General features: G+C 35.0%; 1 protein-coding gene across 3 annotated transcripts in view; it reads left to right on the top strand.

The window, feature by feature from the left end:
- SEMA3C (semaphorin 3C) overlaps nt 1-12,665 on the top strand; it is a 165,017-nt gene that overhangs the window by 102,863 nt on the left and 49,489 nt on the right. For all 3 annotated transcript variants that reach the window (XM_046669556.1, XM_046669554.1, XM_046669555.1), the window contains exons 7-11: nt 2,312-2,431; nt 3,854-3,996; nt 5,300-5,414; nt 7,294-7,363; nt 9,334-9,478. In XM_046669556.1, coding sequence (XP_046525512.1) covers nt 2,312-2,431; nt 3,854-3,996; nt 5,300-5,414; nt 7,294-7,363; nt 9,334-9,478 — 593 coding nt within the window. The remainder of the gene's footprint in view (nt 1-2,311; nt 2,432-3,853; nt 3,997-5,299; nt 5,415-7,293; nt 7,364-9,333; nt 9,479-12,665) is intronic.

Here is a 12,665-nt window from a genome sequence, read left to right on the forward strand (position 1 = left end):
CTTCAACTCCTATGCTCATGTTCCTATGCTACCTCTTAATATTTTGATTAACGTTACAATTTCTACTATCAAAGAAAGACATCAAACAATTTGCTTAACTTAAAAACAGAAACCAAAAAGAGCTGGAAGCTTTATAAGCTTGCATTTATCATTTTATTTGTTCTGTTGATTATCCCTCTAAAATTGTCTCCGATTTTGTCTCCGGTACACACAGTAGACTGTGCAATCATCTCACTTTGCCATATAGTAATTTACCATTTCTGCTCAATTGAAATGCACTAAATAACATAGATTAGTTAAAATATTTCAATCTATTAAAGTGCCAAGAAACATTGAAAATTAAAAGAATTCCAGATTTCACAATATAGTTGTGACATCTAACCCAATGTGCAAGTTTAGTGTTCTTTGGCTATTTTTAGTCATTGTTGAAGCACAGCAAACAAGTCAGATGATCTCTCTTAAAGAACCTATCAAAAACCTCATGAGCTTTTTCTGGTCAGTGGAAGTAGAATTGGAAAGCAAAATATTTTTGGATTAAAGCTAAAAGGCGCAAGTTTATCTTTGCATAAACCCTACAAAGAAATTCTTAAAAAAAATTCCCTACTCGCAAACCAAATTCTTTCAAAGTGACATTAATCAAATCTTTTTTATACAAAATGGGCAGAAACGTGATTGTTCCTAACTTGTTATTAAAAATTACTGAGAATTTAACACACAAAATGAAGCCATTGGACATGAAGACTTCTGTAAAGTTTGATGTAACTAACAAATTGCTATTCAGTAAGATTAGAATCAGTCCTCTCTACCATTCACCATCCCCTGAGATTCCTTTTTTCTTTCCTTCCTGGAAACAGATATGATCATTGATACTGATAGCCAAGCTAATCAATCTTTTGAAGAGCAAGAATTTGCAACCCACTGTTTTGGGGATAATCAGGTGTAACAAAAATGTGAAATAATTAATTACAAAGTTATTTCAATTTAACAAGCCTTGTATCTACAGAACACTCGTGTAGATGCTTCCCAAATGTGTACAGAATTTTAAAGAAGCTAAATTACTCAAAACACTTTCATGCACATTTTTGTTAGCTCCCTATAATCTGTCCCCATGAGCTTGAGACCTCTCTAGGAGGAAGCAGAACCAGGTGTCACAATGCTCGCCTACCTACTTGCTAACTGGTAGGGGTCCAGTTCGTGACCTGGTGAACACGTATTAAAAATATTTCATTCTCCATTCTGTCCTGGGCCAACTAGCATTGTTTATTACTAAACAGTGAGCCTAGCGTGCTTCAGAATGTTCTGGTGCCAAAATGACCATGATCTGAAGTAGCCAAGGGAGTAATTCTAGAACGTCAGTCAAAGAACACAGCTGCATGGTTGTTCAGTGGGTCAATTCAATGCTTGCTCTCCTTACTAGGATAAAAATTAATATGGATCTTAACAAGTAAGCTGAATGTCTAATATCATGTATGTACAGTTTAGAATATCTGATTTTGCCATTGATAATGATAATTTAATTTAAAAATATATTTTATTTCTTGTCTCTGCATTCTGTGTTTTATGGCTTAATATGTTCAGCCATATTTGTCATATTAACATTATATTATTAACATGTTAATGTGTTATGTATTGCAATTGGAATGTGGCACTTTGATTACCTTATAGAAATGTTGTAGCACTAAAGATCAAAACATACTTTTAATGATGAAATCATTTTATCATTAATAGTATTTTGACCATTTTAATGTGACTGCCATACCATGAAATACTAATAATAAAAATATTTTCAATTCCTTTAGTAAAATCATAGAATTTTTAATGTGTGGTGAGAACTTTTGAGATCATAATCCAATTCCCACATCTTATAGGTGAGAAGATTGAGATTCAGAGTGCTAAATGACTTAGCCCCAGTTCCTAATTTGTTACTTACTGCCAAAATTAGAAACCAAGTTTTCTGACTCTTACAGTATTTTTCACTTATTAAAAGAAAATAGTTAATTAGGCAATTTTATCTTTTATACATATATTATTTTTGCCATTTGTGATGCACACTCCAAAACATAGGTATTTAATATAATTAAGTACAGGCAGAGGAATTTTCATTTCTATGTAGAATAAAGTTGTAATCAGACAGGAAATAATGAGACTAGATTGAACTTTATCCAGTTTTTTGACTTGGTGGACAATGGAAACCAGTGAACAGTTATAACACTCTGCAGTATGTGTGATGGTGTAATAAGCAAGTTCTCCTTGACTTTTAAAATAACCTTAACATTTAAAATTGTGCTGATATCTTCTAACTTTTTCATAGATGAAGAGCTTTTCTCCGGAATGTACATAGATTTCATGGGCACAGATGCTGCTATTTTTCGCAGTTTAACCAAGAGGAACGCAGTCAGAACGGACCAGCACAACTCCAAATGGCTAAGTGGTAAGAACACATTTTATACATTTTTTGAGAATCATGCTTTAAACTACTTTAATTCCTTAATGAAAATTAAGTTAAAATGGTTTAAAAAAATAAAATATCAGTAATATGAGTAATGACAATTCTGCACTCTCTGGTTTTAAATATTTAGGATAAATGAATAGTTGAAATAGTCCATAGTTCATATTGCATCTCTTAATTAACCATCATGCAATATCATAGAATAGATGAATAAATAAAAATGACAGTAATATTCATCATACATGCCCATATGCAAGAATCTCCTCCATTTGTTTAATTGTAACATATTACAATTAAATATGCTATTTATTGATTTAGTCTGCTTGTATGGTTTAATAATACCAAACTGAAGATTTTCCTAAATTTATGACAGTTAGATATGATGACTAGGGTGTATTCAGGAACTCCTCCTCGTTGTTTTTTACTTAGATTATAAGATTATAAAGCTGGTATATGTTATTTTATCATAATTTGACTACTGCTTAATAGAAATCGCAGGTATGATCATTTTGATCATCAGTATTCAACTGTTTCCAGTTCTTGAAATCACATAGAATTCACTTCATGAAAGGTGCCCATTCAACTTTAACGTACAACTCCAGTCAGTTGCTGTTGTTTAGAGTTGTTTAGAGGAGGAAGGAACCACTAAGATCCTTGTCCTCCCACCCTGGGGAAAATTTCTAGCTGAACCTAAATTTGGCGATTCACTTAAGGTTGGGCAGTGAAGCATGAATCACCATGGTTGGGCCTCTTGTTTCACTGATGGGCCAGCACAAGAAAGCGTGGATTGTCCATTCACTGCTTCAGATTGTTCCCCCAGTACATCTGGAAACACAGTGTTCCAAAAGTCGTTTTGTTCTCGAAATAAGGAATCCTTCTGTGTCTTCAAATGACTGCATTTTTCCTTGAAAGTTTCCCCTTCATTTCCTTGGCTGTATTTTAAGAAAAATGTGTTTTTCAGATATTGGACTCTCGACTTCTCGTTCTGCTTCAGTGAATTTGAGTTTATTTGCACTAGTCTGAACACCACACTTTGAAAAGCAGACATTTTTTTTCTTTAAATCGACCATCAGATTCCACGGCAAATAACTAGTGGAAAAGCTTTTCCATTTTTTAAAACTCACCAGTGCACAAAGAATTTTTACATTTACTGCCCTTCCAGAGTGTATTGCAGACAGAGGAAAATGGTTTAAGCTCTCATATTGGAGCGATGCTCTGTGGCGCTTGACCTTCAAAATGCGGTATTTTGAGTGAGTACAATTACTGCTTTGAGACTTTCTGCCTTGAACATCGAATTGTTCTTTCATACGGAAGTTGGAGAAGGCATGTGCCTGTGTTCTACTTGATGGACTGTAGATGCATTTTCATCATGAGTCTGTATGTATATCTTTGTAATTTTTGCAGAACCTATGTTCGTGGATGCTCATGTCATCCCAGATGGCACTGACCCTAATGATGCTAAGGTGTACTTCTTCTTCAAAGAAAAACTGACCGACAACAGCAGAAGCACGAAACAGATTCACTCCATGATCGCTAGGATATGTCCTGTGAGTATCAACATTGTTCTAATCTGAAGAAAGACTGAGAAACTCAAATTCTCTAAATATGTTTCCTTTTTCAATAGTTTCTTTCCCTACCTTTATCTACTGTTAAAATTAATAAAATATTGCAGAGAGACATTTTAATTTAATGTTTATTCACATGAGTCATACGAGATAAACAACCTATTTCAGCAAAAAACTTAGTTCAAGGAAGTATTTTGGTCATGGTTTTATGCAAATAAACGGTTTTGATTACTTTTTGCTTTGCCATTTAATGCGTTAGTATTAAAAACAAATAGCTAAATTGTATACTGCAGAAAGAAACAGAACATTTCTTGTTAACTACAAGAACAAAATACAGCAAAGCCTCAGTAAAAGACAGTTATTTGGGAACTGTCTACAACAGTGACAATTAAGAAATGGTTTGGTAAAATACAGTTCTTATTATAAACAGTACCCAAAATGTTCTTGTGTATAAACGGTAAGTATACACAGCAACTCAAAAAGACTCACAATGTCCTCTCCTATAGGAATTTTACAGGCTTGTCCTGACTTCTTTCTGATTAGCATCCTTTGTGCAACATACTTCTAAAAGGCTGTAGTGTTTGAAATAGTTTATTTCTAGATCTTACAATATTCCACTGGTTGTTGAGCTCATGTGCCTCTCCATCATTGGGAACAAGGCAGTAAGGCCAGCAGAACTGGTGAAAGGCTTCTGGGTGTACAGAAAAAAAATGTCATCAATAGACACTATTTGTAAATGATCCAAATGGCATTTTCCTGGCCCCGGCTGGGGAAATATGCATCCGGTTAGAAATACTAAGGATTAAATCATATCACAAAGAAATGAAGGAGAGAAAACAGAATTATTGGGGACCATTGGTATAAGGATAAACCCAATCTCCCAACCACAGTAGAGTGTGCAGGCTTCCCTGTGTGCAATAATTCATGCTCCTGTTGAAGACAATGAGTCGTTAAGAAAAGGCAAATGAAATTATGTACTCTCCATAACGTTTTACAAATATTCCATCATATGTTGCTAAATGTAGAAAGCTTTAAGGCATATATTTATTAAGGTCATTCTTTTTAAACATTTTCAGTTGATAACCTACTAGAGTATATCTATGGCTATTTTATAAAGTAACATAGATCTTAAATATTCCTCTCGAGCTATTGATATTCAGATGTGGTTAACGTTTCTGTCCTTCAGATTGTAACAGTCCCATGTAAGAAGAGTCCAGGTTGAGTTTTTAATATGCTTTCAGTATTTATTTAAGCAATCTGAAATGTGTTTGCAAAACGGTTTCAGAACGACACAGGCGGACTGCGCAGTCTTGTCAACAAGTGGACCACTTTCTTGAAAGCGAGGCTGGTATGCTCGGTGACCGATGAAGATGGCCCGGAAACACACTTTGATGAATTAGGTACGCAGATGTGAGACTGAAAAATATTTTCAGAAGAGATTTTGTAAAGTTTATGTATTTTAGTAAATTCTCAAAAGAGGGTGTATTTTTTCCACAGATGTTTTCAGCATAAATGATATGCCAGTTTCACTTAATGGTCTGGATACTGTTCATGAATGTCCTTGAGTACTTTTTACATCTGTTTTGTCCCTGAGTGCCCTGCTGACACATCTAGTTCACTGAATCAACCGTGATATCTCTATGAGTGTGTGTGTGCGAGAGAGAAGTACTTGTGTAATTTATACATAAGTAATGGTATGTGCGTACTCTTCTGAAATGAATGTGTATTTCATACATATCTAAATTCTAATATTCTGACTTGAAATCAGTTTCTGTATGAGACTACAGCGGTCTGTTTTTACCATTACAGTAAATAGAATAGAGGTAAGATGGAGGTATCAGCGTAGAAATTAGACTGAGGCTCCAGGCTCCGTTCTTCTTGGTGACCCCGGGACTGTGTCCTCAGCTGTGTGAGATGAGGAGTGTTGTGCTTTCCTGGTCAAATAAGGACTAGCAATCTGACTCTTTTCTACCAGCCAACGGTTCTCTTTTTAATCAGAAGAACTTGGTATATGTTGCAGTGTCATGATTACTAACTGCCATTTAGAAATGACTTTTATTTTGCTTTAATCCATTAAAATGTAAAATGCTGGTTATTCTCGAACGGATTAGGTTATTTTGAGACAGGTGGTGAGGTAAGCGATAAAAATGTCTTACACTATGGAAAAATTGACTGGTTCTAACAGTTATAAAAACTGAAATGGATAGTTTCTCTCCTCAAAAGCCATTATGTTGTCCATAGAAACAAAAGTTTCTGTGTCAGCTTTTCTAGAAAAAAATTCTAAGTGTGATTTTGTGTTGTAAACTAGTCACTTATTATTTCCCACCAAATTCTTCGCAAGTATATTTATGTTTCAGGCTTTCTTGTCTTTTAGGGAGAGCTAGACAGCGTCAGCCTTTGTTCACAAATGGAAAGCCTAGTGGTTAATAATTTATTGCTTACAAGGTCCTAAATTCACTGTGAATTTAAAATAAATACATCTTCCTTTGCATTCCTCAGCAAGAATCTTATTTGCAAAAATGTCGCTGAATCCAGACCTTTCTTGTAATCATGACGATTATTGATTGGGGTTTCCTATCAGAAATCTCCTTCCAGCTTCTCTTATGTGTTACTGCACCTTACCGTCTGTACCCTTGTCTTTGCCTTAAATGCTTCCAACGTCTTGTTGTTAGGGAAATTATTGGTTAAATAAAAATATCACTAGCAATTTTGACCATAAGCCAAAAAAATCTTATTTTATATGAAGAAACAAAGTCACTGTGAAAAAGTTTTCTTCCATGTTCCATCTTGTAACCCTAAGTTGAAAAGAAACTGAGTTGTAATACTTTTTAAATTTTAAAAAATAATATATTATCATTAAAGGATATTTAGAAAATGCAGGAAACAAGAAGAAACAGGAAAATTTCTATAGCTCTGCTAAGCAGAGACCCTCACTGGTGATTTCCTTATTGTCTACGGGTGTGTAGTTTTACGGCTTACATGGTTCTAGGCAGTATTTTATACCATTGTGCTTTTTCCCCTTACAATGATTTCATTAGCGTGTTTTCCATAAGGTTGCAGTCTTCATAAATCCCATTAGTGTTTGTGCAACATTTAATTGAATTTACTTTACCACGTGCCTGCCATTAATTGACTTAGTTGTTTCCAAATTACAATGATGTTGCAGGAATATCTTTCTGAAACACTTTTCATAGTTGAAATTCCTTTTCTTAGGGGTAAATTTTTAAAAATATGGTTCCTATTTGGGAACTTTAAAGGAGTGATATTTCCCTTTTACAGAGGATGTGTTTCTGCTGGAAACTGATAACCCAAGGACAACTCTAGTGTATGGCATTTTTACAACATCAAGGTAATGATTAAACCCTTACATTTTACGAGTTAAACAATAAACTTTATTGAGTAGAAGTAATTATTACAAAAGCATTCTTTTCAACTTTTACTTTTAAATAGCACTTAAGGTGTCACCCTCCTTTTCACCTTTGCCTGATTACCAAAATGTATTTAAGCTGAACTAGCACTTTCAAAATAGTGTTGTACGGAATATTTATAATGATTCCATGCTTTTTTTCTCAAGACAGGAAGACATGAATTATGATGCAGGAATAAAGTGTATAAGATATTTTGTTTTAAGGAAATACTTTGAAGATTCAAAATTCAAATAAAACCTTTGACATTTCTGTTAAAATAACTTTTACTTCTGGAGCAATCTAACACAATGACTGGACAGGAGCTGGCAAGACGCTGAACCAGTTTTCATGTTCCATATGACAGTATTTCACATATTTGAAAATAGCTTTAATGTTTTCTAATTTATCTGGGGCGCTCAGTCTCAATTGTCATATATTTCAAGACAATTCACCATATTCTCACTCTTTCCTGCACGTATTTCTCTTGACACATTTTACACGAGGGATGTTATTCAGAATTCAGCACAGTGCTCCAGTCGTGACATGGCCCATACAGAATGTACTGGGTCCCTTCCATTAGACAATCAACTACAAAACAAACATCTAAGGATCTTAGCATTTTTTTTCTACTGGGGGAAACATGGTATAATTGTAAACTGTAATGAGCCATTCAAAGTAAAAGAAAATCCCAGGGATTTTGATTACACATCATATTTACATTTTCCCTATAAGATATGTAAAAAGATGTCCTTCAGGATGAGTGTAACTCCTGTTCTAACAAAGAAGGTCATCTTGATTTAACTGACAAGGAATTGAACAAAGAAAAAAGAACCAAATTCTTAAGGAGAAATTGTTTGTTTCAAAAAAATATTTTCCTAGTTTCTCTTTTACTCAACACCAATAGCTTTAATGTTGAAAAATTCAAAATTGTCATTTCTGAGTATTAATGCTAATGATTAATAATATACCTAGTTTTTTTCAATGGACATCTAAGTTTTCCATTACATACCTAATTTGAGAGAAATATGTGAGTCAGAGACATGTTGGTTTCAATCAGTCTGCCTTAGTGAAAGTGGAAATACTTTTTAGTAAGGATCCAAATAAATGTCTTAAGATTTTATTGACTACAGGTAATTTAATGAACGTTTTTGGGACCTATTCTTTTTTTTCTGTTACTGGTAGAGAAAGTACATGAACAACAATTATTTTGACTTCTTTAACTACTATATGGGATAACGTGTGAGAGCACTCTCACATTTAAACAATCGTAAGACAAAGAGATACGGTGCTCTCTGATTAATGAGATTTATTTCTATGACTTAAACTATGATAGGTTGTACTGATAGTGACTTAGAATTCCAATTCATTATTTATTTATTATTTTTGTGTGTGTGTGTGTGAGGAAAATTGGCCCTGAGCTAACATCTGTGCCAGTCTTCCTCTATTTCGTATGTGGGTCACCACCACAGCATGGGTTGATGAGCAGTGTGTAGGTCCGCACCCAGGATCCAAACCCACGGATGCTGGCCTCCCAAAGCAGAGCACACAAACTTAACTACTATGCCACAGGGCTGGCCCCAAATTCATTTTTTTTAAAATAAATCATCAATTCATTTTTTTGTTGTTAAAAGAAAATAGTTGGAAACTTCTTTGACTTGTCCTATATTTTGGAAACATTGCTTATTATTGTTTACTACCTCCATGGATGAATTAAACGTTTGAATGCTTTGTGTATCAATGGCTTATTTCAAAACAGTGGAAGTTCCTTAGCTTTATAAGGTATATCATAACATTCATTTTCCATGGTGAATTATATCAAATTTTTATCACAAACTTTGCCATCTATTTTTTTAAATCATGTTTAAATTGAAAAAAATAAGAAAATACATCTCTTTCTGTTTTCATTTCCTAGCTCAGTTTTTAAAGGATCAGCAGTGTGTGTGTATCATTTATCTGATATACAGACTGTGTTTAATGGGCCTTTTGCCCACAAAGAAGGGCCCAATCACCAGCTGATTTCCTATCAGGGGAGAATTCCGTATCCTCGCCCTGGAACTGTAAGTATGCAGGGATGTTTCCTTGTTATTTTGCTTTTTTAAAAAAGTGTAATTTAACAAGAAATGAGTATTATGTTGATGTTTATTAAATACAACCGTAAACCTAGTAGTACGCTCATGATAATTTCTCAGCTCATGGGTTCCCATATTTGGGATTTTACAGATTTGTTATAGCACTCTCTACAATTTTTTTCTAGGAGGTATTGCTAATAAAATCTCATTTAGATTTCAAGACAACTGGGTATGTTAGACAAGACAGAGATGTTTTCCTAATTTTATTGGCATAAAAACCAAAGCTTGGAAAGTCTTAACGTTTCAGTGGCAGCCTAAGAATTTGAATTCTAGTTGCTTTTCACTACTCTTCCTTAAATTAAGGAATCTCATCCATCTTAAGGAAGAAATAACCATGGAAGAATCAATTCAGAGATAAATCATGGAGATATTTCAATTTTAAGAGATATATTTAGTTAAAAATTGTATGTTATATGTTTCTCAAAGAAAAAAAATTGTATGTGTGAGCAATTAACAGTGAAAGTGATGTTATGATTCAAATAAAATGTTTACAGAATCTCAAGTTTTGAGGCAAACAGATATATCCATGTCTTGCAATATTAGTAGTATTAAGGGGTACATTGAAAACTTAACTTTTCCAGCTGGAGTTACAGACAGTGGACTGGCAGATTGGAATTGAAATTTTTCCAAGACTACAGTGATCACAGTCCTACTATTTGTGTTCATTTGGTCCATAAAAATGCTGCACTGAATTCTAGAATATTGGTTAGTTTCTGTGTCTGTGGAATGTTATACAGTACAATGATTGAGAGGAAATGTTACACAATTGGTCATCAAAAGAATACAATTTTCTTAGATCTTTCCATTCACAGAATAGTGTTATAAAATGGGGTGCATGTAAGTAAAGAAGAATGATTTTTATGAAAGAAACAAAAGGTAGTTGTTAAAATAATATTTAAACAAAATGTTTCTTTTTCCATTTTACTTGAATATGAAATTCCTTTTGCCAATATGCTTTCAGAATTTCATCCCAAATAATTTTTACTAATTGTTGATTCGTTTTATTTTTGTGTTATTATTAGAGTTTATTCACAATGTATTATTTATTCCTTTATTTTCTCATCATCTTAAATTGTATCGCTGTCAATTTTGTTTTTAAAATAGGAAAAATAGTTTGCTAAGCCTTTAAAGAACTAATTTACCTATTCAAAATTAAAAGGGCTCAAGTTTGGTTCCTTGGCTAGGAAGTTCAAAGGTTAATCATTGATATGTATTTTATTGAACAATTAACTTTTAATTAACTTTGGAAAGACTATCAGCATTGCTACTTATCCATGAAAGAATTAAATTTTAAAAAGCCATGTTTGTTATGACTGGCAACAAAGTCCTATCATAGAATTCAGTCTCCTTTTGAATGATCTCTCTTTGATTCTCATAGCTCAACAGAAGATGGAAAAAACATTTATTTATTTTGTATAACACAAGGAAAAGAGGTCAACAATATATCCATCTTAGGGTACCTCAAGTTGGGATGCGTTGGGTAAGAAGCAGAGATTACATGAGAGAAGGGAAAGCGAAGGGGGAGGCTGAGCAAGTTCCAGATGCCGTTATAGCTCCAGGCTCTCATCATTCCATTCGGTGTGTTCCATGGATTTCCGGATGACTCACTGATAACCTATTCAAGGATCAATCATAAATTCTGAGAATTATTTGATGTTTGAAGTTGACTAAGTCATTCCTTCGTCTTAATACAGAAAACCAAGAGGTGGTTGTGATTGCATATGTTTTTCATCAGTTCTTCTTTTGGACAACGTGTATATGGGGTCAGTGCAGGAGCAGGTGGTCTTTAAACTCAACAAAATGCCATTTTTCCTCAAATAATACCTTTAGAGGAACCTCTGAGATAAACAAATAAAGAAGATGAAAGAGAGGCATGCTAATTAAATCAAGGTTGAGGCCTCAGAGCTTCGATGAGCGTGTTCTGGAGCCACTTACACCTCACGCCACAGGAGTGGATCGTGTGCACCTCGGCTCAAGGAAGGACGTCACAGTAATCACTTGAAATCAGCATGGTAGCAGTATTTACACCATGGAAAGTGGCAAACATCACAAATCAGGGGTTTCCCCCTGAAGAAGAGCCACCTTGTCCCAACTGTCATTAGATTTTTTACCGAAATGGCAGCTCAAAAGGACCCTGAGAATCACAGTCAGAAAACCACTCAGATTGAATAGTTGTTATTCTACAAAGAATGTGGGAATAGTTAAACCCTTTTTAGTAAAACAAAATAAACCCAATGCTAAATTAGAAAATTCTGTTAACAGCCCCATTCTTCACCAATCCCGAGCTCCAAAGCATAAGCATTTTTTTTCCTGTTCTAAAGCAGTGTGGGATAAGCCAGGGCTTAGCGACTCACATCTGGAGCAGACTCTGAATAAAGGGAGTGGTCAGGGCTCCAGGACATATTTCTGTAATGTGGTTTCTTACATCTGGTGCTGAGACCAGAGCAGCTCCTTTAATAAGAAAATTGTCAGATGAGTGATCCTTCGGGAGTAAAGTAGGCAGGGTGGAGGAATGACATCTGGAACTCCTCCTGGAAAAGCACGTGTCCCTGAAGATTTGGCCCCTCCGCCCTGCACTGAGCAATACCCCATGAACTCAGCTCTCTGACTCAGAGTGGCCAGCATGTGCCTCCTTCCTGGGCTTCCAGGGTCTAACATCCCACTCATGTAGCCAGAAGACCTACAGCCAAGTGACCCAAGGCATTCTCTCCTCTAGGGTTAACGATGTTGCCTCTGAATCCTCCCAGTGAAGGATCAACTGTGATTGCTATGCCTTATTTCCCTACTGTGTCTACACAGTAGTCTTATACTACACAGTAATCCAGTTGCCAGGTCAACCTCATAAATATATGACTGGATTCTTAAAGCAACGACAGTGGCAGAAATCTTACACCCTCATTCGAATGTTCCCTGTAGGTGCTTCTTTTAAACCAGGGTTGATGGCTGTGTTAGCAAACTGTCCCAACCAGCAAGCCCATGTCGGTAGGAAGAAGCCTGCCAATTGTGTCATCGTGTTTTTCCATAAGTAATTCAAGTTTGTGGAGGAAACAAGACACCTTTGGTATGTGGCAAAGGGCAGCCAAAGACTGCAGATTCTCTCTGTGCTTGAGCTAAG

The sequence above is a fragment of the Equus quagga genome, chromosome 8 (genome assembly GCF_021613505.1).
Source record: "Equus quagga isolate Etosha38 chromosome 8, UCLA_HA_Equagga_1.0, whole genome shotgun sequence".
Taxonomy (NCBI): Eukaryota; Metazoa; Chordata; class Mammalia; order Perissodactyla; family Equidae; genus Equus; species Equus quagga.